The 25,929-nt window shown below is 39.8% G+C and overlaps 1 protein-coding gene across 7 annotated transcripts in view; it reads left to right on the forward strand.

Moving 5' to 3' along the window:
• HERC1 (HECT and RLD domain containing E3 ubiquitin protein ligase family member 1) overlaps positions 1–25,929 on the forward strand; it is a 683,410-nt gene that overhangs the window by 651,069 nt on the left and 6,412 nt on the right. For all 7 annotated transcript variants that reach the window (XM_053717285.1, XM_053717288.1, XM_053717289.1 and 4 more), the window contains exons 73-78: positions 3,192–3,361; positions 4,048–4,213; positions 11,515–11,591; positions 20,096–20,348; positions 22,837–22,989; positions 23,637–23,942. In XM_053717285.1, the coding sequence (XP_053573260.1) occupies positions 3,192–3,361; positions 4,048–4,213; positions 11,515–11,591; positions 20,096–20,348; positions 22,837–22,989; positions 23,637–23,942 (1,125 nt within the window). The remainder of the gene's footprint in view (positions 1–3,191; positions 3,362–4,047; positions 4,214–11,514; positions 11,592–20,095; positions 20,349–22,836; positions 22,990–23,636; positions 23,943–25,929) is intronic.

A 25,929-nucleotide genomic window follows, 5' to 3' on the forward strand; every position in this document is an offset into this window, starting at 1 on the left:
GAGGAACCCAAGGGTTCCTGAGGCAGGAAGGATTTAACCAGTCCTTATAGCTTCTAGTTATAGGTGAGAGTGTTCAGTTTCGTCACTCTATCTGTCATCTGATTTCGTCAGAGCCTTGAGTGCCTCCTCCAGGTGGGGGAGGGTGGACAGACTTCGGTCTCGTTACCGCTGTTTGAGTGGTTTGCTCCCATTACCGCTGTTTGAGTGGTTTGCCTTCAGTTTTAGGCTTCAGGATGGTCCTGTTGGGACTGGAGCCTACGGCTTATGGATGCGTTTCAGCTTGCGGAGGGTTTTCTTTAAGACCTGTTGCAGCTCTGGTCTCCTTATAGGGGATGTGTCTGCTGTTCTAGTGTTCTAGATGCAGTTTTTATTCTTTGACTGTATGGTCTGTCCAAGTGTTGAGACCTTTAGGTTTCTTTTCATGTCTCCAGGTTAGTCAGATACCCTTTTGGAGATCTACGTCCCGGATGATGGTTGATCCCTGTGGGGACTGGTCTAGCTCAGGGTTACCCGGAGCTGGGAAGGTTTATCACCTTATTTTTCTCTGTACCCTCTGCCTGTGTGGAGGTAATGGAGAGCCTAGCCCGGCTAGTAGGGTTTTGTGGACTTCAAGGTTCCCTGCTGTTGTCCTGTGGCTAAGAGGTCCCTTCATACGACTTCTGGCCCAGCTCCTTGGAGCATGGAACTTTAGCTAGGGATGGTCCCTTCCTTTAGTCGGGGCCTGCGAGTCTCTCGCTATTCGAATTTAGGATATGTGTCCATTCCCCTTTTTGTCTGACTTTTGGCCAGTTGGGGTGTTTAGTTCTGAGGTGAGACTGCCTGAACTATTAGAAGCCTGGACCTATTTTCCTTCAGAGATTTGGCCTGGTATTAGAATATTTATTACTCCTTACTGAGTATCCCATGTCATCTGGGAGTTCCTGGGTGGCTAGCGCCTTTAAGTGTGGGTTTCGACTCTACTGCTGGCGTGGGGTTCCAATTTCTGTTGCTCCTTAGGGTTGCAATTCCCTGGCCGGTTGCAATTGTCCCCGTGGATTTCTGCTTTGCAGGTAATTGGGGTTGGCTGTGCCTCTGTTTGGCATGCGACCTGTAAGGGGGTCCTCTTCTAGGACAATTACGTTGGCGTTTTTATACCCACTTAACCGGTGGTTCGGACCTTTGGGTCATTGTTGTTCTTTCTGGTTCTTTCCCTTTCATAGGGACTATTCTCCTTTCTTTGGAGATGAGGTCCTTTTTTGTTTAAGACCTCTTTAGCTCGGGAGGCATAGGGTGGAGGTGGTCTGCCTGGGGCCTTCCCGGTTCTAAGCAGATTGTGGGCCTTGTTTTGATAGATACTTATCAGTTTATGGCCTTATCTTGGGTCAGAGTCGGGTTGTCCTTGTACTCTGGTGAGATGGTTTTTCCATCTCTTCGCTCATTCCTGTATCAGTTTCGGGATTCTTTTTGTTCCTGTACTGGATCCTTGTGGCTGGGTTGGTCCAACTGGGTATGGGTCTGCTGGCAGGACTTAGTGGCCTAAGGGATAACTACCCTGCCTAGTAAGCTTGAAGGCTTAGAGTTTGAATCCTGCTGTGGCAGCTTTCTTAATAAAGCGGTCTAGGGATCGAGGTATCCTTTGTCTGTGGGAGCTTGTTAGCTCAGTCTGCGGGGAGAAGTTTTCTCTTTCTCCTTGTTCCTACACAGGAGATGGTTTTCTCTACCTTCGGATTCCGAGGGTATATTCTCCTTTTCGGGAGGCCTTAATGAAGGCTTGTGTTCTCCTTTTTAGGGGCCTAAGTGTAGGTCGGGCAGCTTAGGTTGCTGGGAGAATGTCCTCTGTTGAGGGATTGTTTTTTTACGGTCCACTTACTGTGGACTGCTTTTTAATTCCTTGCAAGCTCTTTGGTGTCGTCTTGTTATGGACACGGTGTTGTTGATCCTGCAGTTTCGTCCTGGGTCTATTACTCATTTTCATGATGAATACTTTGATATTCTGTGGGTGGACACAGGGAGGACTTTGCGTCTTCTGTTACGTCCTTGCTTGCAGGATGTTGGGGAGATGTTATCCCATCTGCGTGTCCGGATTATTCCGTTTTTTTCTTCATGTGGTGTGGCCTTATTCTCTGTTTGGATCTATTTTTGTCTCCGTAAGCCGGGTCTTCACACACTTGAGGTGTTTTCTGTCGTATTAAAGGAACCTTCTGGTTTCTCCCTCCTTGCCTTGTCCCTGGGGGCTTAGGGTGGTTGGAGGAACCGTTTATTGGGGCGATGGTATCTGTTGGAGGACTGTTGGCTCAGTTGAGTCCGTTTGCAGTCTCTTGTTTGGCTCTGGATTGACTGCAAGTCAGTGTCACCAGGGCTTTTCTTCAAATTTTTCTTCAAATTTTTCTTGGCTTCGAGGAAGCGGGATTTTTTGTTGGGTTGTGGTTCAGGTCTGGTGCCCTCAGTTTGGGCCTCCTATGTACCTTCCCGTTTTGGCATTCAGTGTCCTCTTTAGCTTGGGTATTGATTTCCAAAAAGTAATGAATTCTGCTGTGGACTCTTTCCATTTAAGAAGAAAAACATAAATTATGCTTACCTGATAATTTCATTTTCTTCTGATGGAAAGAGTCTACAGCACCCCACCCGTAATCAGTGGGGCGTCCTTATATTCTTCTGGCACCTTTTCACCCTGATATTTCGTCTACTGTTCCTTGTTCCTCAGCAGAATGACTGGGGGATGAGGGGAGTGGGAGGAGTATTTAATCCTTTGGCTGGGGTGTCTTTGCCTTCTCCTGGTGGCCAGGTTCTTATTTCCCAAAAGTAATGAATGCTGCTGTGGACTCTTTCCATCAGAAGAAAATGAAATTATCAGGTAAGCATAATTAATGTTTTTTCTTCGTTCTCTTTCTATCTTTATTTAAAAAGCAGGAATGTGATGCAAAGGAGCCGGCCCATTTTAGGTTGAGAACCTGGGTCAAGCTTGCTTATTTGTGGGTAAATGCAAGACTCCAATAAGCAAGCGCTATCCATGGTGCTGAACCTAAAATGGGCTGGCTGCTAAGATTTACATTCCTGCTTTTAAAATAAAGATAGCAAGAGAACGAAGAAAATTTGATAATAGGAGTAAATTTGGGTTTAGTGTCCTTTTAAGCTTTTAAACAACTTGAAAATCAACCCAATAGATATTCTGTAGACTGTCATTTTAATGCTAATGAATTTTACATTTGCAGAGCAGTACATCACATTACAATGCTGGCACCTGGGGTATTGTACAAGGCCAACTCAGACCCTTGTTAGCACCTAGAGTTTACACTCTACCCATGGTCCGTTCCATAGGAAAAACCATGGTTCAGGGAAAGAACTACGGACCTCAGATAACTGTCAAGAGGATCTCAACCAGGTATGTGGCTTGAAATGTGCTTATGACAGTGATAGTAAGTCAGCCACTGCACTACTGACCTTAACATATTAATATTTAAGTTCTTGCGTATTTGAAGAATTAGATTACAGAAAACTGAGCTGAAGTCATTTTATCCACATCAATGCACCATATGATCATTACTACAATCCTTACTCTCCCTTAGCCCAATCCCTTCATCTCTACCCTTTTATCACATTCCCTACTCTTTGTACCCCAATCCTTTCTCCTACTCCACATCCTTTCATTCCACAGGTCCAAACACAACAATCCATTAGTGCATTACTGTACTAGAATTCCTTCTTGCATACTGTACATCATTCCTGTCTCCTGTTCTGCATATCTTTGCTTTCTTTTTGCAAGAATCCCTGTGTTTTGTCCTTGAATCATTCCCTGCTCAAACCTTGTTACCACCCCTGACTCTTGACCACTCCTTACTCCTCACATTACAGCAGCCATTGTTTGTAGCCTGCACTCATTACCACAGCCTCTCCTTCCTCACTGCACTGTCCTAATTAAACTTTCATGCACATTTTGCTCTTTTACTACAATCTCCTCCCTGTTTTATTCTTTGTACGTTTCTTTCCTACAGTCTTAGTCTTTCCATTCTCTTTTATTGCTTTCTATACGCTACTTTTCTTTTGTGGTAACTTTGTCCATCCATTTAGGGGCAGGAAGTGTAAACCGATCTTCGTACAGATTGCCCGACAGGTGGTAAAACTGAATGCCTCCGATCTGAGGCTTCCATCCAGGGCATGGAAGGTGAAGCTGGTGGGAGAGGGGGCTGACGATGCTGGTGGAGTGTTTGATGACACAATCACTGAAATGTGCCAGGTGAGAAATGGTATCCTGCCTGCTATAACAAGTAACAAAGGGCACTAGAGTTACCTTTTGATCTATACTGCATGTTTCATGCTTTACTGGAGAGAACGGTAAAGTGAAAGTTTTTCTGTTAATGCATGAGTCTTTGGCAACTATGTAGAACATTGTTGTAAACACTTCTGCTATATAGAGCTCAAGGCATATACGTGCTCTGGAGCCTACTTAGTTTTGCTCTTCTACAAAGGATACCAAGAAAATAAAGTTTGATAAGAGAAATAAATAGGAACATTTTTGTTGTTGTTGTTTTTTTATTGTTTGCTGTGTCTTAACCATGAAAGTTTCATTTTGGCTTTGCTTTCTCTTTTTAATATAATGTAAATCCCAAGAGACAAATGCTGAATGTTATTCACATAGGCATTTCCATTCTTATGCAAGTTTAAGTAAATATAATCATAAAAGCTTTTCTAAAATGTTTGTTCAGGGAAGCCTATCACCAAATCAATAACACATTAATTTCACTTGCCTAATAGTTGCCCTCTTCTAGCTCCACACTAACGTCATTTTCACCTTTGCAGTCCCTACCTCCTGTTTCTCACCCTCCTTCCCATCTAGATTGTAAGTTCCCACGGGAACAGGACCCTCAATTCCCCCTGTATTCTTTTATTTAATTTTGTCCAGTGTCTTATATTGTATTGAACTGTACTTTTTCTCCAACATAGGTGTGTCCGGTCCACGGCGTCATCCTTACTTGTGGGATATTCTCTTCCCCAACAGGAAATGGCAAAGAGCCCAGCAAAGCTGGTCACATGATCCCCCCTAGGCTCCGCCTTCCCCAGTCATTCTCTTTGCCGTTGTACAGGCAACATCTCCACGGAGATGGCTTAGAGTTTTTTGGTGTTTAAATGTAGTTTTTATTCTTCAATCAAGAGTTTGTTATTTTAAAATAGTGCTGGTATGTACTATTTACTCTGAAACAGAAAGGAGATGAAGATTTCTGTTTGTAAGAGGAAGATGATTTTAGCAACCGTTACTAAAATCGATGGCTGTTTCCACACATGACTGTTGAGATGAAGTAACTTCAGTTGGGGGGAACAGTGTGCAGACTTTTGCTGCTCGAAGTATGACACATTTCTAACAAGACTTGGTAATGCTGGAAGCTGTCATTTTCCCTATGGGATCCGGTAAGCCATTTTAATAACAAGTTATAAAGGGCTTCACAAGGGCTTTAAAGACTGGTAGACATTTTTCTGGGCTAAAACGTTTGTTTTATAAACATGTTTAATGGTTTATTACTTTGAGGAGTTAATTTTATCTTGGGAATTTTGATAAAAAAGACGGCAGGCACTGTATTGGACACCTTTTTCACTGGGGGCCTTCTCTAGTCATAGGCAGAGCCTCAGTTTCGCGCCACTAATGCGCAGTTGTTTTTTGGGAAGCAAAGCATGCAGATGCATGTGTAAGGAGCTCTGATACACTGAAAAAGCGTGCTGAAGGCGTCATTTGGTATCGTATTCCCCTCTGGGCTTGGTTGGGTCTCAGCAAAGCAGATACCAGGGACTGTATAGGGGTTAAATGTAAAAACGGCTCCGGTTCCGTTATTTTAAGAGTTAAGACTTTCAAATTTGGTGTGCAATACTTTTAAGGCTTTATGACACTGTGGTGAAATTTTGGTGAATTTTGGACAATTCCTTCATACTTTTTCGCATATTCAGTAATAAAGTGTGTTCAGTTTAAAATTTAAAGTGACAGTAACGGTTTTATTTTAAAACGTTTTTTGTGCTTTGTTATCGAGTTTATGCCTGTTTATCATGTCTGTACCATCAGATAGACTATGTTCTGTATGTCAGGAAGCCAAAGTTCCTTCTCATTTAAATAGATGTGATGCATGTGATAGTGAAAATGATGCCCAAGATGATTCCTCTAGTGAGGGGAGTAAGCATGGTACTGCATCATCCCCTTATGTGTCTACACCAGTCTTGCCCACACAAGAGGCCCCTAGTACATCTAGTGCGCCAATTCTTCTTACTATGCAACAATTAACGGCTGTAATGGATAATTCTATTAAAAACATTTTAGCCAAAATGCCCACTTATCAGCGAAAGCGCGACTGCTCTGTTTTAGATACTGAAGAGCATGAGGGCGCCGATGATAATGGTTCTGACATGCCCTTACTCCAGTCTGAAGGGGCTAGGGAGGTTTTGTCTGAGGGAGAAATTTCAGATTCAGAAAAAAATTCTCAACAAGCTGAACCTGATGTTATTACGTTCAAATTTAAATTGGAACATCTCTGCGCTCTGCTTAAGGAGGTGTTATCTACTCTGGATGATTGTGACAATTTGGTCATTCCAGAGAAATTATGTAAGATGGACAAGTTCCTAGAGGTCCCGGTGCCCCCCGAAGCTTTTCCTATACCCAAGCGGGTGGCGGATATTGTAAACAAAGAATGGCAAAGGCCCGGCATACCTTTTGTTCCTCCCCCTATATTTAAGAAATTGTTTCCTATAGTCGACCCCAGAAAGGACTTATGGCAGACAGTCCCTAAGGTCGAGGGGGCGGTCTCTACTTTAAACAAACGCACTACTATCCCTATAGAGGATAGTTGTGCTTTCAAAGATCCTATGGATAAAAAGTTAGAAGGTTTGCTTAAAAAGATGTTTGTTCAGCAAGGTTACCTTCTACAGCCAATTTCATGCATTGTTCCTGTTACTACAGCAGCGTGTTTCTGGTTTGATGAACTAGAAAAGTCGCTAGATAAGGATACCTCTTATGAGGAGATTATGGACAGAATTCGTGCTCTTAAATTGGCTAATTCTTTTACTCTAGACGCTACCCTGCAATTAGCTAGATTGGCGGCAAAAAATTCAGGGTTTGCTATTGTGGCGCGCAGAGCGCTTTGGCTAAAGTCTTGGTCAGCGGATGCGTCATCCAAGAACAAATTGCTTAATATTCCTTTCAAGGGGAAAACGCTGTTTGGCCCTGACTTGAAAGAGATTATTTCAGATATCACTGGGGGAAAGGGCCATGCCCTTCCTCAGGATAGATCTTTCAAGGCTAAAAATAAGCCTAATTTTCGTCCCTTTCGTAGAAACGGACCAGCTTCAAGTTCTACGCCCTCTAAGCAAGAGGGTACTACGTCTCAGGCCAAGCCAGCCTGGAGGCCAATGCAAGGCTGGAACAAAGGTAAGCAGGCCAAGAAACCTGCTACTGCTACAAAGACAGCATGAGATGTTGGCCCCCGATCCGGGACCGGATCTGGTGGGGGGCAGACTTTCTCTCTTCGCTCAGGCGTGGGCAAGAGATGTTCTGGATCCTTGGGCCCTAGAAATAGTCTCCCAAGGTTATCTTCTGGAATTCAAGGAGCTACCCCCAAGGGGAAGGTTCCACAGGTCTCAATTGTCTTCAGACCTCATAAAAAAACAGGCATTCTTACATTGTGTAGAAGACCTGTTAAAAATGGGAGTGATTCATCCTGTTCCATTAAAGGAACAAGGGATGGGGTTCTACTCCAATCTGTTCATAGTTCCCAAAAAAGAGGGAACATTCAGACCAATCTTGGATCTCAAGATCTTAAACAAATTTCTCAGGGTTCCATCGTTCAAAATGGAAACCATTCGAACAATTCTTCCTACCATCCAGGAAGGTCAATTCATGACCACGGTGGATTTAAAGGATGCGTATCTACATATTCCTATCCACAAGGAACATCATCAGTTCCTAAGGTTTGCCTTTCTGGACAAACATTACCAGTTTGTGGCACTTCCATTCGGATTAGCCACTGCCCCAAGAATTTTCACAAAGGTACTAGGGTCCCTTCTAGCGGTGCTAAGACCGAGGGGCATTGCAGTAGTACCTTACTTGGACGACATTCTGATTCAAGCGTCGTCCCTGCCACAAGCAAAGGCTCATACGGACATTGTCCTAGCCTTTCTCAGATCTCACGGGTGGAAGGTGAACGTAGAGAAAAGTTCTCTATCTCCGTCAACAAGAGTCCCCTTCTTGGGAACAATAATAGACTCCTTAGAAATGAGGATTTTTCTGACAGAAGCCAGAAAATCAAAACTTCTAAACTCTTGTCAAGTACTTCAGTCTGTTCTTCTTCCTTCCATAGCGCAGTGCATGGAAGTAATAGGTTTGATGGTTGCGGCAATGGACATAGTTCCTTTTGCGCGAATTCATCTAAGACCATTACAACTGTGCATGCTCAGACAGTGGAATGGGGATTATACAGACTTGTCTCCAACGATTCAAGTAGATCAGAGGACCAGAGATTCACTCCGTTGGTGGCTGACCCTGGACAACCTGTCACAAGGGATGAGCTTCCGCAGACCAGAGTGGGTCATTGTCACGACCGACGCCAGTCTGGTGGGCTGGGGCGCGGTCTGGGAACCCCTGAAAACTCAGGGTCTTTGGTCTCGGGAAGAATCTCTTCTACCGATAAACATTCTGGAACTAAGAGCGATTTTCAATGCTCTCAAGGCTTGGCCTCAGCTAGCAAAGGCCAAATTCATAAGGTTTCAATCAGACAACATGACGACTGTTGCGTATATCAACCATCAGGGGGGAACAAAGAGTTCCCTGGCGATGGAAGAAGTGACCAAGATAATTCAATGGGCGGAGACTCACTCCTGCCACTTGTCTGCAATCCACATCCCAGGAGTGGAAAATTGGGAAGCGGATTTTCTGAGTCGTCAGACATTTCATCCGGGGGAGTGGGAACTCCATCCGGAAATCTTTGCCCAAATAACTCAATTATGGGGCATCCCAGACATGGATCTGATGGCTTCTCGCCAGAACTTCAAGGTTCCTTACTACGGGTCCAGATCCAGGGATCCCAGGGCGGCTCTAGTGGATGCACTAGTAGCACCTTGGACCTTCAACCTAGCTTATATGTTCCCACCGTTTCCTCTCATTCCCAGGCTGGTAGCCAGGATCAAACAGGAGAGGGTATCGGTGATCTTGATAGCTCCTGCGTGGCCACGCAGGACTTGGTATGCAGACCTGGTGAATATGTCATCAGCTCCACCATGGAAGCTACCTCTGAGACAGGACCTTCTTGTTCAAGGTCCGTTCGAACATCCGAATCTGGCCTCACTCCAACTGACTGCTTGGAGATTGAACGCTTGATTTTATCAAAGCGAGGGTTCTCAGATTCTGTCATTGATACTCTTGTTCAGGCTAGAAAGCCTGTAACTAGAAAAATCTACCATAAAATATGGAAAAGATATATCTGTTGGTGTGAATCTAAAGGATTCCCATGGAACAAGATAAAAATCCCTAGGATTCTATCCTTTCTTCAAGAAGGTTTGGAGAAAGGATTATCTGCAAGTTCTTTGAAGGGACAGATTTCTGCTTTATCTGTTTTACTTCATAAAAAGCTGGCGGCTGTGCCAGACGTTCAAGCTTTTGTTCAGGCTCTGGTCAGAATCAAGCCTGTTTACAAAAATTTGACTCCTCCCTGGAGTCTCAATCTAGTTCTTTCAGTTCTTCAGGGGATTCCGTTTGAACCCCTACATTCCGTTGATATAAAGTTATTATCTTGGAAAGTTTTGTTTTTGGTTGCAATTTCTTCTGCAAGAAGGGTTTCAGAGTTATCTGCTCTGCAGTGTTCTCCTCCATATCTGGTGTTCCATGCAGATAAGGTGGTTTTGCGTACTAAACCTGGTTTTCTTCCGAAAGTTGTTTCTAACAAAAATATTAACCAGGAGATAGTCGTGCCTTCTTTGTGTCCTAATCCAGTTTCAAAGAAGGAACGTTTATTGCACAACTTGGATGTAGTTCGTGCTCTCAAATTTTACTTAGCAGCTACTAAGGATTTCAGACAAACATCTTCTTTGTTTGTTGTTTATTCTGGTAAAAGGAGAGGTCAAAAAGCAACTTCTACCTCTCTCTCTTTCTGGCTTAAAAGCATTATCCGATTGGCTTATGAGACTGCCGGACGGCAGCCTCCTGAAAGAATCACAGCTCACTCCACTAGGGCTGTGGCTTCCACATGGGCCTTCAAGAACGAGGCTTCTGTTGATCAGATATGTAAGGCAGCGACTTGGTCTTCACTGCACACTTTTACCAAATTCTACAAATTTGATACTTTTGCTTCATCTGAGGCTATTTTTGGGAGAAAGGTTTTGCAAGCCGTGGTGCCTTCCATCTAGGCGACCTGATTTGTTCCCTCCCATCATCCGTGTCCTAAAGCTTTGGTATTGGTTCCCACAAGTAAGGATGACGCCGTGGACCGGACACACCTATGTTGGAGAAAACAGAATTTATGCTTACCTGATAAATTACTTTCTCCAACGGTGTGTCCGGTCCACGGCCCGCCCTGGTTTTTTAATCAGGTCTGATGAATTATTTTCTCTAACTACAGTCACCACGGTATCATATGATTTCTCCTATGCATATTCCTCCTTTACGTCGGTCGAATGACTGGGGAAGGCGGAGCCTAGGGGGGATCATGTGACCAGCTTTGCTGGGCTCTTTGCCATTTCCTGTTGGGGAAGAGAATATCCCACAAGTAAGGATGATGCCGTGGACCGGACACACCGTTGGAGAAAGTAATTTATCAGGTAAGCATAAATTCTGTTTTATCTTTGTACCCATGGACTAAGCTACGGAATCTGTTGGCGTTTTATAAATAAATAATAATAATAATAGCGTTTAAACCATAGACATTTATGCAATAATTAGTAATCCTGCTCTGTTTTGAAGATATCTGCAATTATTTTAGCTCTTTTAGCTCTAAAGACCGCTGCTCCATAACTTGTCCGTCTGCTCTACGGACATCAATCCGACTGATCCTATATGAGCGGGCTGATTGACACCACCTGCTAGCGGCTGGTTGGCCGAAAATCTGCAGGGGGCGGCATTGCACAAGCAGTTCACAAGAACTGCTTGTGCAATAATAAATTGCTGTCGGCATTTATCGATGTGCCGCGGACATAATACGCTACACATATCATGTCCGTTCGCACTTTCATAAATCGGCCCCAATATATCATTAATGAGAATTAAAGGGATAGGAAAGTCAACATTAAACTTGTATGATTCAAATAAAGTGTGTAGTTTGACACTTTTAATTCACTTCTATTAAATTCCACTCCAAACTTTAAATGACACAGAGTTTTGCACAACAGAACATCCCATAAATAGTAAAACAAGGTTAATAGCTTTAAAGTGATTGAAAATGATTGAGAAAGTGATCTTTGTATCTATTTAAGGAAATCTTTTTTCATTTTAGGCAGTTTCTTTGACCTGTTGACATTATTTCTATAATAACATGTTCAGTTCTAGTTCATGATCTTATCATTCTTCTTCATCAGGAGCTTGAAACAGGAGTAGTTGATCTCCTTATACCATCACCCAACGCAACAGCTGAAGTGGGATACAATAGGGATAGGTATGTAAAAATAAGCTACTTACCATAATCAGCCATAATATATACAGGTAGAAAACCCTTTATCCAAACTGCTTGGGACCGGAAAAGGTTTGGTTTTTGGAATATTTGCATTTTTAAAATGGGAGAGTTAGGAGAGGGAATGGTATTAATAGAGAGACAATGGCACTACTCGGATATAAGTTGAAGTATAATATTCAATCTTAACTAATGTTAATAGATTAATTCAACTACTGAAAGGAGCTGTGTATCTATGAAAATATTACAGTGGACAGTTCCAGCAGGACGCTGGACAGGATACACTTTCAAGCACTCATTCCCTTCTGATGTGGAGAAGATACATGTGACTTGTTAAGACATAAAAACAATAATCTTTAATGATAAATTCATTACAATGGGTGTAAACACACAATTAAAAATGGATAGCAACCATATGGAGAAAGTCTATATTTGTATTTTGTAGATCTCCGCTATCTCCGCTATTTTAGGCTGCGAGTACCGAATGCTTAGCGGAGATCTACACAATACAAATATAGACTTTCTCCATATGGTTGCTATCCATTTTTATTTGTGTGTTTTCACCCATTGTAATGAATTTATCAATAAAGATTATTGTTTTTTATGTCTTAACAAGTCCACTATTATCTTCTCCACATCAGAAGGGAATGAGTGCTTGAAAATGTATCCTGTCCAGCCTCCTGCTGGAACTGTCCACTGTAAGGAGAGGGAATGGAACCCAGTGTATACAACAATATCTTATGTCATTTAGGCAATATTTACATGTCATAATACAACTTATACATATAACTAAAGGTAGTTTTATATAATTATTAGTACTTTTGTAACTTACAGGCAGGGAAAATAGTCATATCTGATCAATTTATTAAATATATATATATATATATATATATATATATATATATTAGTGAAAAAGTTTGGATTTGGGAATTCTGGTTTTAGAAATTTGTACCTTTATCAACATTTAAAGGCAATTGTTGAGGTGTCAGTCATTTTGTTGCTGTGTTATGGTTAAAAAGATAATAAAGTTTTAAATGATCTGTCTGGACGTCCTGTTATATTGTTACTTGATGACCCTACAGCAGATATCATTTTATTAAAGTAATTCTGTTATGGGATGTTAAAAAAAAAAACCTGTTCACCACACCACGCATGACCCTCTTGACTCAGAATGTCAAAGGTTTTAACTCCCCGCAAAAAAGGTCGAAAGCTATGTCTGACTTAGGTAGACGTAATATTGACATACTCTTCCTTCAGGAAACGCACTTTACCAGACGTAATGAACCCAAGTATTTTGGGAAAATGTTTTGCACTCACTTTCATAGCTCAGGTGAGAAAAAAAAAATGGGGTTAGCATCCTAATAAACAATTCCACTCCATTTGTATTAGAACGAAAAGTAACGGATAAAGAGGGGCGATTTTTAGGTTTCACCGGCCTTTTGTACGGGAGACCGGTCACGCAAATACAAATCAATTGCCTTTCTTCCGCAACCTGTTCACAAAAATATTGGATTTGGCTAAAGGCCCAATAATTTTGGCTGGTGACTTCAATGTCCCCCTTCAACCTAACATGGATAGCTCTAACCCTCACATTCAAATTTCACATAAACTTACAAAAACCTTATGGAAAGGCATAAGAGACTTGAACCTATATGATACGTGGAGATTTATACACCACAACAAAAAAGATTTTACATTCTTTTCTCACCCTAATAAATCCTATAGTCAGTTGGACTATATACTCACAAACCAAATAGGCTTATCCTATGTTACCAGGTGCGACATCTCTCCTACTTTCTGGTCAGATCATTCTTCTGTCCAACTACATTTTTCATGGCCAAACATCCCCCTCTCACCATATCAATGGAAACTGGACGACTCCTTGTTAGAAAATCCTGATTCTATCGCCAAACTCACACAAAACATTGAAGAGTATTTTAACCTTAATTCGACCACAGTTAATAACAATTACACCTTATGGGAGGCACATAAATGCGTACTCCGTGGAGAGCTAATCAAGCTTAAAGCAACTCGTACATTAACTAGTCATAAAAGGTACAAGGAATTAACTGAGGAATATTCTCACTTAGATTGTGCGTTAAAAAAGTCCCCCTCTGATACCAACACATTAACAAAACTACAAGAAGTCCGTACTCACTTAGATAATTTTCTAGACATTGAATACCAAGCCATGCGCAGGAAAACTAATAGCATGTTCTATTTTGAAAATAATAGAGCAGGCAAACTTTTAGCTAGGGCTTTAAAAAAGAAAAGGTTTAAATCGTATATATATGAACTCACCGACACACGCAAAAGACCCATACAAACTACCCCAGAAATCTTACATGCTTTTCATAAATATTACACTTCCTTATATAACCTTAAGAAAGATAACCTGACAACGGAGTACCTTTCTAGTATGTCAAATTATATAAAAAAAAATACGCATTACCACAGTTAACAGAAGATCAAAAATCACAACTTAACCAACTAATCTCCCAAAAGGAGGTCCTGCACGCAATTAAAACTTAAAAATAGGAAAGAGCCCCAGCCCTTCACAGCCAAATATTATCGGACCTTCTCAACTACCTTAAGCCCACATCTCACTAAAATGTTTAATGAAACAACGAAAGATAACCCATTCCCCTCATCCATGTTGGAAGCTCAGGTGGTGGTGCTGCCTAAACCTGGCAAGCCCCCAAATACTCTAGCTAATTTCCGCCCGATCTCCCTTTTGAATATAGATGTCAAACTCTTCGCTAAAATTATAGCCTCCAGAATGAATCTAGTTTTACCCACCATAATTCACACCAACCAAGCGGGCTTTACCCCCTTAAGAGAAGCTAGGGACAACACCACTAAGATACTGGACCTCATGGAATTTGCCATGCAACAAAAACCCCTTCCGTGTTCCTATCTATGGACGTGGAGAAAGCCTTTGACAGACTGGACTGGTCTTTCTTACAACATACCATGCAGGCATTTCATTTCCCCCGAGAACTCGTAGAGAAAGTTTTTACTTTATACAATAGCCCACAAGCCAAAATAAAATTAAATGCCTCCACCTCGGTCCCATTTAAGATCGCCAATGGCACAAGACAAGGTTGTCCTCTTTCCCCCCTCTTATTTGTCATGGCAATGGAGATCTTAGCTTCACATATTAGGAATAATATTGATATACATGGGATTGACATCGGTCTCAACTCCTATAAAATCACACTATATGCTGACGACATATTTTTAACACTCACGAAACCTGGACAATCAATCCCTTCACTAATGCATACACTACAAACCTACGGAAACTATTCGAACTTTAAAATAAACATTACTAAATCCGAATTACTGAGCATCCATCACACTCCACATGAATTATTAAACATTCAACAACAATTTAGCTTCCGAATCCAGACTAAGGCTATCAAATATTTAGGCGTCCATATTTCACCTCATATGGAGGATATAGTTTCGCTGAACTACATAACCCTTAAAACAGTAGTACAGAATACCCTTGGCCCCTGGAACACAAAACCCCTTTCATGGCTGGGGAAGGTTAACGCAGTCAAAATGATAGTTCTCCCTAGAATTTTATATTTTTTACAAACCCTCCCAACCCGCTTACCAGACCACCTATTATTTTCAATACAAAAATGTATTAATAGCTTTATTTGGTCCCACAAATGGCCCCGCATTGCTACAAATACGAATAAGATCTAGGAGGGATAGGTGTTCCAAACCTTTTAACCTATAGACAGGCTGCCTTTTTATCCAGAATAGTAGATTGGTGCAAGCAAGCACCCAACAAAGAGTGCGTTACATTGGAACAATCCATGTCCGATACCCACAATTTAGGTAGTACCTGCTGTATTCCAGCACCACACCGCGAGCTTCTTACCACTATATCGAGGGCAGTAAAGGAAACCTTTAAGCAATGGGACAGATTGATTGCAAAATATCCGTCTCTCTCCACCACTTATTCACCCTTGACACCGCTAGGGAATGAGCCCCCGTTCTCGTCACTGATAAGCTCCCTACCCCATTCCCACTCCAATACCTCAGTGAGAAATTCATTTCCACATATCCTCCTATATAAAGATAAGGAGATTATATCACAACAAAATTTATGTGATATTCTGGGTGAGAAATTTCAGAATTGGTTTACATATGCACAGCTTACCCATTACTTATCCACACATCCGTTCAAACTAGAGGGGCCAAAAAAGGTCGAAAGCTATGTCTGACTTAGGTAGACGTAATATTGACATACTCTTCCTTCAGGAAACGCACTTTACCAGACGTAATGAACCCAAGTATTTTGGGAAAATGTTTTGCACTCACTTTCATAGCTCAGGTGAGAAAAAAAAAATGGGGTTAGCATCCTAATAAACAATTCCACTCCATTTGTATTAGAACGAAAAGTAACGGATAAAGAGGGGCGATTTTTAGGTTTCACCGGCCTTTTGTACGGGAGACCGGTCACGCAAATACAAATCAATTGCCTTTCTTCCGCAACCTGTTCACAAAAATATTGGATTTGGCTAAAGGCCCAATAATTTTGGCTGGTGACTTCAATGTCCCCCTTCAACCTAACATGGATAGCTCTAACCCTCACATTCAAATTTCACATAAACTTACAAAAACCTTATGGAAAGGCATAAGAGACTTGAACCTATATGATACGTGGAGATTTATACACCACAACAAAAAAGATTTTACATTCTTTTCTCACCCTAATAAATCCTATAGTCAGTTGGACTATATACTCACAAACCAAATAGGCTTATCCTATGTTACCAGGTGCGACATCTCTCCTACTTTCTGGTCAGATCATTCTTCTGTCCAACTACATTTTTCATGGCCAAACATCCCCCTCTCACCATATCAATGGAAACTGGACGACTCCTTGTTAGAAAATCCTGATTCTATCGCCAAACTCACACAAAACATTGAAGAGTATTTTAACCTTAATTCGACCACAGTTAATAACAATTACACCTTATGGGAGGCACATAAATGCGTACTCCGTGGAGAGCTAATCAAGCTTAAAGCAACTCGTACATTAACTAGTCATAAAAGGTACAAGGAATTAACTGAGGAATATTCTCACTTAGATTGTGCGTTAAAAAAGTCCCCCTCTGATACCAACACATTAACAAAACTACAAGAAGTCCGTACTCACTTAGATAATTTTCTAGACATTGAATACCAAGCCATGCGCAGGAAAACTAATAGCATGTTCTATTTTGAAAATAATAGAGCAGGCAAACTTTTAGCTAGGGCTTTAAAAAAAGAAAAGGTTTAAATCGTATATATATGAACTCACCGACACACGCAAAAGACCCATACAAACTACCCCAGAAATCTTACATGCTTTTCATAAATATTACACTTCCTTATATAACCTTAAGAAAGATAACCTGACAACGGAGTACCTTTCTAGTATGTCAAATTATATAAAAAAAAATACGCATTACCACAGTTAACAGAAGATCAAAAATCACAACTTAACCAACTAATCTCCCAAAAGGAGGTCCTGCACGCAATTAAAACTTAAAAATAGGAAAGAGCCCCAGCCCTTCACAGCCAAATATTATCGGACCTTCTCAACTACCTTAAGCCCACATCTCACTAAAATGTTTAATGAAACAACGAAAGATAAACCATTCCCCTCATCCATGTTGGAAGCTCAGGTGGTGGTGCTGCCTAAACCTGGCAAGCCCCCAAATACTCTAGCTAATTTCCGCCCGATCTCCCTTTTGAATATAGATGTCAAACTCTTCGCTAAAATTATAGCCTCCAGAATGAATCTAGTTTTACCCACCATAATTCACACCAACCAAGCGGGCTTTACCCCCTTAAGAGAAGCTAGGGACAACACCACTAAGATACTGGACCTCATGGAATTTGCCATGCAACAAAAACCCCTTCCGTGTTCCTATCTATGGACGTGGAGAAAGCCTTTGACAGACTGGACTGGTCTTTCTTACAACATACCATGCAGGCATTTCATTTCCCCCGAGAACTCGTAGAGAAAGTTTTTACTTTATACAATAGCCCACAAGCCAAAATAAAATTAAATGCCTCCACCTCGGTCCCATTTAAGATCGCCAATGGCACAAGACAAGGTTGTCCTCTTTCCCCCCTCTTATTTGTCATGGCAATGGAGATCTTAGCTTCACATATTAGGAATAATATTGATATACATGGGATTGACATCGGTCTCAACTCCTATAAAATCACACTATATGCTGACGACATATTTTTAACACTCACGAAACCTGGACAATCAATCCCTTCACTAATGCATACACTACAAACCTACGGAAACTATTCGAACTTTAAAATAAACATTACTAAATCCGAATTACTGAGCATCCATCACACTCCACATGAATTATTAAACATTCAACAACAATTTAGCTTCCGAATCCAGACTAAGGCTATCAAATATTTAGGCGTCCATATTTCACCTCATATGGAGGATATAGTTTCGCTGAACTACATAACCCTTAAAACAGTAGTACAGAATACCCTTGGCCCCTGGAACACAAAACCCCTTTCATGGCTGGGGAAGGTTAACGCAGTCAAAATGATAGTTCTCCCTAGAATTTTATATTTTTTACAAACCCTCCCAACCCGCTTACCAGACCACCTATTATTTTCAATACAAAAATGTATTAATAGCTTTATTTGGTCCCACAAACGGCCCCGCATTGCTACAAATACGAATAAGATCTAGGAGGGATAGGTGTTCCAAACCTTTTAACCTATAGACAGGCTGCCTTTTTATCCAGAATAGTAGATTGGTGCAAGCAAGCACCCAACAAAGAGTGCGTTACATTGGAACAATCCATGTCCGATACCCACAATTTAGGTAGTACCTGCTGTATTCCAGCACCACACCGCGAGCTTCTTACCACTATATCGAGGGCAGTAAAGGAAACCTTTAAGCAATGGGACAGATTGATTGCAAAATATCCGTCTCTCTCCACCACTTATTCACCCTTGACACCGCTAGGGAATGAGCCCCCGTTCTCGTCACTGATAAGCTCCCTACCCCATTCCCACTCCAATACCTCAGTGAGAAATTCATTTCCACATATCCTCCTATATAAAGATAAGGAGATTATATCACAACAAAATTTATGTGATATTCTGGGTGAGAAATTTCAGAATTGGTTTACATATGCACAGCTTACCCATTACTTATCCACACATCCGTTCAAACCTCAATTAAGAAGAACACTCACAAATTTTGAATCCATGTGTTTCTACTCACATCCCCATAATGGAATTTTATCTCTATCGTATATACTGTTATCCCACTTGTCTTATTCCTCACTCCCCACGTATGTAAATAAATGGGAAACTGACTTCGACACTAAACTAGACAGATCTGACTGGCAGACAATTTTTACACAAATGACTAGGGCCTCCTCATCTATAACAGTGTTGGAAACTAACTTTAAACTTATGAGTAGATGGTACTACACACCAAGCAGACTGCACCAATTATTCCCTAACATGACCGCAATGTGCTGGAGAGGATGCCTAGAAATAGGCGATTTTAAACATATATGGTGGACTTGTCCTGTAACTCAGTCTTTCTGGTCCTCCCTGAAAATTGAGATGGAGAGAGTAATACATATAAACCTTACTTTAACACCTTGGATTTTTCTTTTTAATAAATTTCCGAAAATCACTTGTAAATTGGAGAGGACGCTACTCACCATCATGGTTAATACAGCAAAAAAATGAATCCCGTTAAATTGGAAAAAATCTGGTCTACCTTCCCTTAATGAATGGAAAATTAAAGTAACTCACTCTCTCCGTCTAGGGAAATATCATTATGCACACACCAAAAGAATTGAAGAATATCACAATATTTTCCTCCTATGGGAGGAATACTTGAGTAGCTTAAGTGATCTCCCCTAGTGCATTGCACTTTCTTTCCCTATAGTCAGACAAATTCTTCTTTGATACAAGGAGGGCGTAAAACTAATATATAAGTATAAGTATATCTGTACTTTAACTTGGTACTTTAGTGCTCAGATACTTCCCACTGATATATACTTGGTACAAATAATCAAAACCACTACTATTTGCCAATATTGAGTTAAATAGTGGATATATGTGCATCATTGTTGTTCCGTTCTTTGTTTATCTGTAACAGACTTGTTTTTCTTTCTTATGCTTGATTTTGTATATCTTATAATTTTTCTCAATAAAAGATGAAACTTAAAAAACAAAAACCTGTTCAATACCCCTGATTTTTCCCCAATTATACCTTGAATTCACAGTAGTTGAGATATGTACAGTATAACACATAATGTGCACATCGCACAAAGGAAAGAAGAAATCAATTACCTGGGTTTTGCTGCAGTTAGATCTTTATTGAGTAGTGTTGCAAATGGGTTTAATGGCTTTTTTGTTTCAGTGTAATGCTGTCTGTGCATTGTTGCTTAAATTACTTATGGGTTTATCTCCAGGTTCCTTTTTAATCCTTCAGCTGGGCTGGATGAGCATCTGATGCAGTTTAAGTTTCTTGGCATCCTTATGGGGGTGGCTATTCGCACCAAGAAGCCCCTGGATCTGCACTTGGCCCCTCTAGTTTGGAAGCAGTTATGCTGTATCCCACTCACATTGGAGGACTTGGAGGAGGTGGATCTGCTGTATGTGCAGACTTTAAATAGCATTCTTCACATTGAAGACAGCGGCATCACAGAGGAAACTTTCCATGAGGTATGATCATATCCCAGCCCCAGGAACACTGAGATCAAGGATTGTTGTCCTTGAGGCAAGCGTGTATCTTATGTCTATAGTTAGAACACATTAAAAACATACACTGGCTCAAACCCCCGGATATTTTACTGATGATAGTATTGGCCTTAATGATGTATTTATATACATTCTGGCTGTTTTGATAATGCTAATACAAATGTTCCATTGAAGAATAGGGAACTTATGTTACAAGTGATATAAAATAGACAAAGTGCAGCAGAAATGAGTAGGATGGATATGAATACTTAAGGTCATGTTTAATAACAATGCAAGATTAAGGTACATGGTCACAGCAATGGTTCTAACAAAAGGTATCACTTGTTAAACACACTTCTGAAGTGCATCCTATTAACACGCTATTAACTACAGCAACAAAAGTTCATTAACTGCATAATTAAAAGACAATGTAATAGAACTCTGAATTGTAAGTGAGCAGTACGTTTTTTTCTGACAAATTTCCAAAGTTCGCCAGCCCCCTGTATCATGTGACAGCCATCAGCCAATCATAGTCCCTTTAAAAATAAAATGTGAATGAACGATAAGCTTGAATCACATGCCTCAAATGAGGTGTCAGATTTTTACAATTTTTTTTTTATTTTTTTTTAGGCGACTAGCCATTTACTTGCCATAAATTATATGGGAGTGCTTCTGTCAAGTATAAGCTTACTTATAGATTCCTATAGTTGTTACACAGAAAGAGGCCCTGAACATTATTAAAGAGCTTTCTTCTTTGCAAGGAATCCTATTCTGTAATCTGTATATTTTATATACTAAGTAATTATGTGCATGTGCAACCTGGGATGGTGCATGTGCTTATTTGCCTTTGATGAATTATCTTTCAACATAAAATCAGAAATCCCAATTCATGTTGCAACTAGTAGACTATATAAGCAATCAAATTATAATATGCAGTACTGTTACATGCATAGGTTGAAACTTCCCAAAAATTTTTTTATCTTTGCCAATTCCTCTTTTTCAGCATTACATGAAAACTGAAGTGAAAGGTTTAAAATGTGACTGAATCAGTTCCATATATATCATCAGACCTGGAAATTGTAGCTTAATTTTATCGCCTGTCATGTTCTGTATAGAGATATTTTGTCCATATTTTGCTAAGGGTACAGGTTAAGCAATCCACAGTATCACCTAAAAAGTTTTGAGTGCAATAAGCGTGTGCTGCAGGTTTAAAAAAAACATCTTCTAGACTTAAAATCACCTGAGCCATTGTGTTTTTATGGTGTTTACATTATATTCTTATAATTGAACAACATAAAACATGTCTAAAATAAACTTAAACATCTCTTGCTCTTTTAAGATTTTTTTTATTGAACTTTCAACAATAAAATAAAAAAATAAATAAGGTTATAATAGTCTTTATATATTTCTGCCAGTCTTTCATCCATATTTGTAAATCAAAAATTAGCAAATATGTTTGTTATATTTTAATGGATGTAAGAAATATGGAACTGTATATATAATTTCCCAATAAACCAGGGTAGTTTTAGAGAGAGAAGATAATGTTCCTGGATCCTACACTGCTATAAGAACATTTAACTAACCGATCTCTCTTGTTTAAAGGGACATTAGACACTCTGAGATGGTAATATACAATGATAAAATGTATATGGAAAAAAAAATTCTGCAATATACTTTTATGCTTTTCAGTTCCTGTTAGAAATGTACAGAATACTGTTATATTATACACAGTCATTGGCTGCACACTCTAGTGACCTATGTATAATCGTCTCTAATTGGCCAAAGCAGATAAAGAAACCTAAGTTACAACATGGCAGCTTCCATTGTTTTATAGATGTTACAACTTTACACTTTCTCACTATTTAAACAACTAATAACACTTTAAAAATACATTTACATGTTATTCTCAGACCAATCTTTTCTTTGAATGCTTCATTCTATCTAGTATTTATTTAGTGTTTAATGTCCCTTTTAATGTCTGGGTTTTAGAATAGGGTGGTTTCACAGGATGTAGTGAAAAAGTTCATTATCATAATCCGAAACCCATAGCTAAATGGTAATCCTGATCGTTTCAGTCAAGGAAAACAGCATTCTTAGAGAGACCTAACAGAAAATGAGGTAACCTAGATTTTCTTCTAAATGCTGCCAAACAGCTGGTTTATGCAGCAATTTAAAGAAACCCTAGGTTACATTCTATTCTGTTGGGCCTCTCTAGGGAGCCTGGGACAACCACCAATGAGATATTTAATGTACCTTTAATGCACCTAAGCAGAAGGTTTTGACTTTGAATTATTTCCTTTTTTATCATGACTTTTTAATGAGGAAATTCAACCAGACAGTTGGTTAGCCTACTTTTTTGTGTAGGCCTTTTCCTGTGTATTGTTGCTAGATTTACAGTTTATGTGTAGTTGGATAATGTTACCTTTCTGCTGTATTCCTTTCACCTCCTGTTTTTGTGTGTGTTTTATTGTAGATGATACCCCTTGATTCCTTTGTGGGTCAGAGTGCTGATGGAAAGATGGTGCCAATTATCCCAGGAGGGAACAGCATCCCATTAACTTTCTCAAACCGCAAAGAATATGTTGATAGAGCAATAGATTACAGATTGCACGAGATGGATCGCCAGGTACGAAGATGGTGTTGCATGCTAGTTTACAAAAAGGGTATATATGTATGCATATATATTGTTTGTGTATATGTATTTATATACACAATATAAACATATGTATATATACACTGTGTGTGTGTGTGTGTGTGTGTGTGTATGTATATATATATATATATAGCAATCTGTTGGTACAGTAACCAGCTGAGGGGACATCCACTTGAGTGCTACATGTATGCCAATAGAAAACAATTTTTTTTTTAATAAAAGAAAAAACAGCCTTGGGATATGTGGAGTTAATATGAATTCACTTTTAAGGGTAACCTGTACCACCTAAAAAATCTTGATATGGCCATGTTGAAAAGTGTCAAATGTTTACTTTTTAATAACACAGAATGTATTACTGTGCACTTTGTCACTTTCTTATCTATTTTACACGAGTGTTACATAATTATGCAATAAAGTCATAATGTCTAGCAGACAATTTAATTAGTGCAAAGTATGTATTAAGTATATATACTTTATGCTTAACATTTTTGTCCAAAAAGGTTTCCACCCTAGAGTTAATTTACTTTTTACTGAGTGTACCAAGCCTATATGTTTTATCATGTGCACTGACAATGTTTCTCATACTTCATACTATGTTAAGGATTGTGTCTTCCCTTTAGGTTGCAGCAGTACGGGAGGGTATGTCATGGATTATTCCTGTCCCCCTCCTCTCCCTCCTTACTGCCCGACATCTGGAACAGATGGTGTGTGGAATGCCAGAAATCTCAGTGGATGTCCTGAAGAAGGTGGTACGGTACCGGGAGGTGGACGAGCAACACCAGCTCGTTCAATGGTTTTGGCAAACTTTAGAGGAGTTTTCCAATGAAGAGCGGGTCCTTTTCATGAGGTTTGTCTCGGGCAGATCCCGGCTTCCAGCTAACACTGCGGACATCTCACAGCGCTTCCAGATAATGAAGGTTGATAGGGTAAGTACACTAATTACATCTACCAGAATGATACAATGCCATTGTATAGCAATTCAAATGGGGTCTTGAGGAAATTTCATTGTATAGAGTGTCAAAGTTGAAAAGTTAAATATGGTAGGGATTTCAGACTTTCAAGCTGGTGGTGATTGTATTTTAGAGTGATGGAAATGGGAGATCCAAGTAGACATATTAGGAAGTTTGTAGATAACTTGCAAGAGAATTGTTGTATAAAAGTGATGTGAAGGTGTGCGGCTGGCTCCTCAATAGTCCTGTTGCCTGATAACATTTACATGATCAGACCTGTCATAAACCACCATAAATACCCAGAAATTACAGTATTGTCAGAAGGGAACATATATTTTTATTGCAGTAGCTTTCATGTTGCATCGTAATACATTTTTTATAAGACATAAAAATAATAATATTTATAGTATTTATTAGCATTAAATTATTGTGAGCATTAAAAATGCTTTTTTTAAATCTGATCATGTTCAAGTCATTCATTCAGGTCGTGGAGTACCATAAAATAGTAGCAACTAATATATAAAAAGCCTTTACCAATAAATGTGCTTGAACTTAGAATGGTGAAAAATATTGGGTCAGATCCAATGCTCGCCACAGTGTATAGCAACACAGCTGCTGCATATTGACAACATGGCTTCCATGTGATCAGATCAAGCTCCTGTCAGCAGTTAAGCAGCCAACAGAAGTATTGCATAGTCAGAAATTAATAGTAACAGATATTTATGTCTGTGTGATCTGTTCAATCGTAATTATCCCTTCTATGACCTAGTGTAAAGGTGTTAGGTTACATCAGCTGCCAGGCTGGCTAAAATATAATTACTTATCCTCTGCATTGAGTTACCCTCCATACCCCACAGTAATAATTCCTAACCCTGACCTCTCACACTATACTACCAGCCCCCACCACAAATATCCTTAATCACAACCTCCAATACCACAGTTATACTTAACATCTACTCAAAAAGCTGTTCCTCCACATGATCTCCCACATACACCTAAATAACCCTCACTGGTTCATTAAAAACAAATAATAACATAATTTATGTAAGAACTTACCTGATAAATTAATTTCTTTCATATTAGCAAGAGTCCATGAGCTAGTGACGTATGGGATATACATTCCTACCAAGAGGGGCAAAGTTTCCCAAACCTTAAAATGCCTATAAATGCACCCCTCACCACACCCACAATTCAGTTTAACGAATAGCCAAGAAGTGGGGTGATAAGAAAGGAGCGAAAGCATCAAAAAATAAGGAATTGGAATAATTGTGCTTTATACAAAAAAATCATAACCACCACAAAAAGGGTGGGCCTCATGGACTCTTGCTAATATGAAAGAAATGAATTTATCAGGTAAGTTCTTACATAAATTATGTTTTCTTTCATGTAATTAGCAAGAGTCCATGAGCTAGTGACGTATGGGATAGCAGATACCCAAGATGTGGAACTTCCACGCAAGAGTCACTAGAGAGGGAGGGATAAAATAAAGACAGCCAATTCTGCTGAAAAAAATTAATCCACTACCCAAATCAAAAGTTTCAATTTTTATAATGAAAAAAACTGAAATATAAGCAGAAGAATCAAACTTAAACAGCTGCCTGAAGTACTATTCTACCAAAAACTGCTTCTGAAGAAGAGAAAACATCAAAATGGTAGAATTTAGTAAAAGTATGCAAAGAAGACCAAGTCATTGCTTTGCAAATCTGATCAACAGAAGCTTCATTCTTAAAAGTCCAGGAAGTAGAAAATGACCTAGTAGAATGAGCCGTAATCCTCAGAGGCGGGGATTAACCCAACTCCAAATAAGCATGATGAATCAAAAGCTTTAGCCAAGATGCCAAAGAAAAGGCAGAAGCCTTCTGACCTTTCCTAAAACCAGAAAAGATAACAAATAGACTAGAAGTCTGACTGAAAACTGAGTAGCTTCAACATAATATTTCAAAACTCTTACCACATCCAAAGA

This window comes from Bombina bombina, chromosome 6, assembly GCF_027579735.1.
Source record: "Bombina bombina isolate aBomBom1 chromosome 6, aBomBom1.pri, whole genome shotgun sequence".
NCBI lineage: Eukaryota > Metazoa > Chordata > Amphibia > Anura > Bombinatoridae > Bombina > Bombina bombina.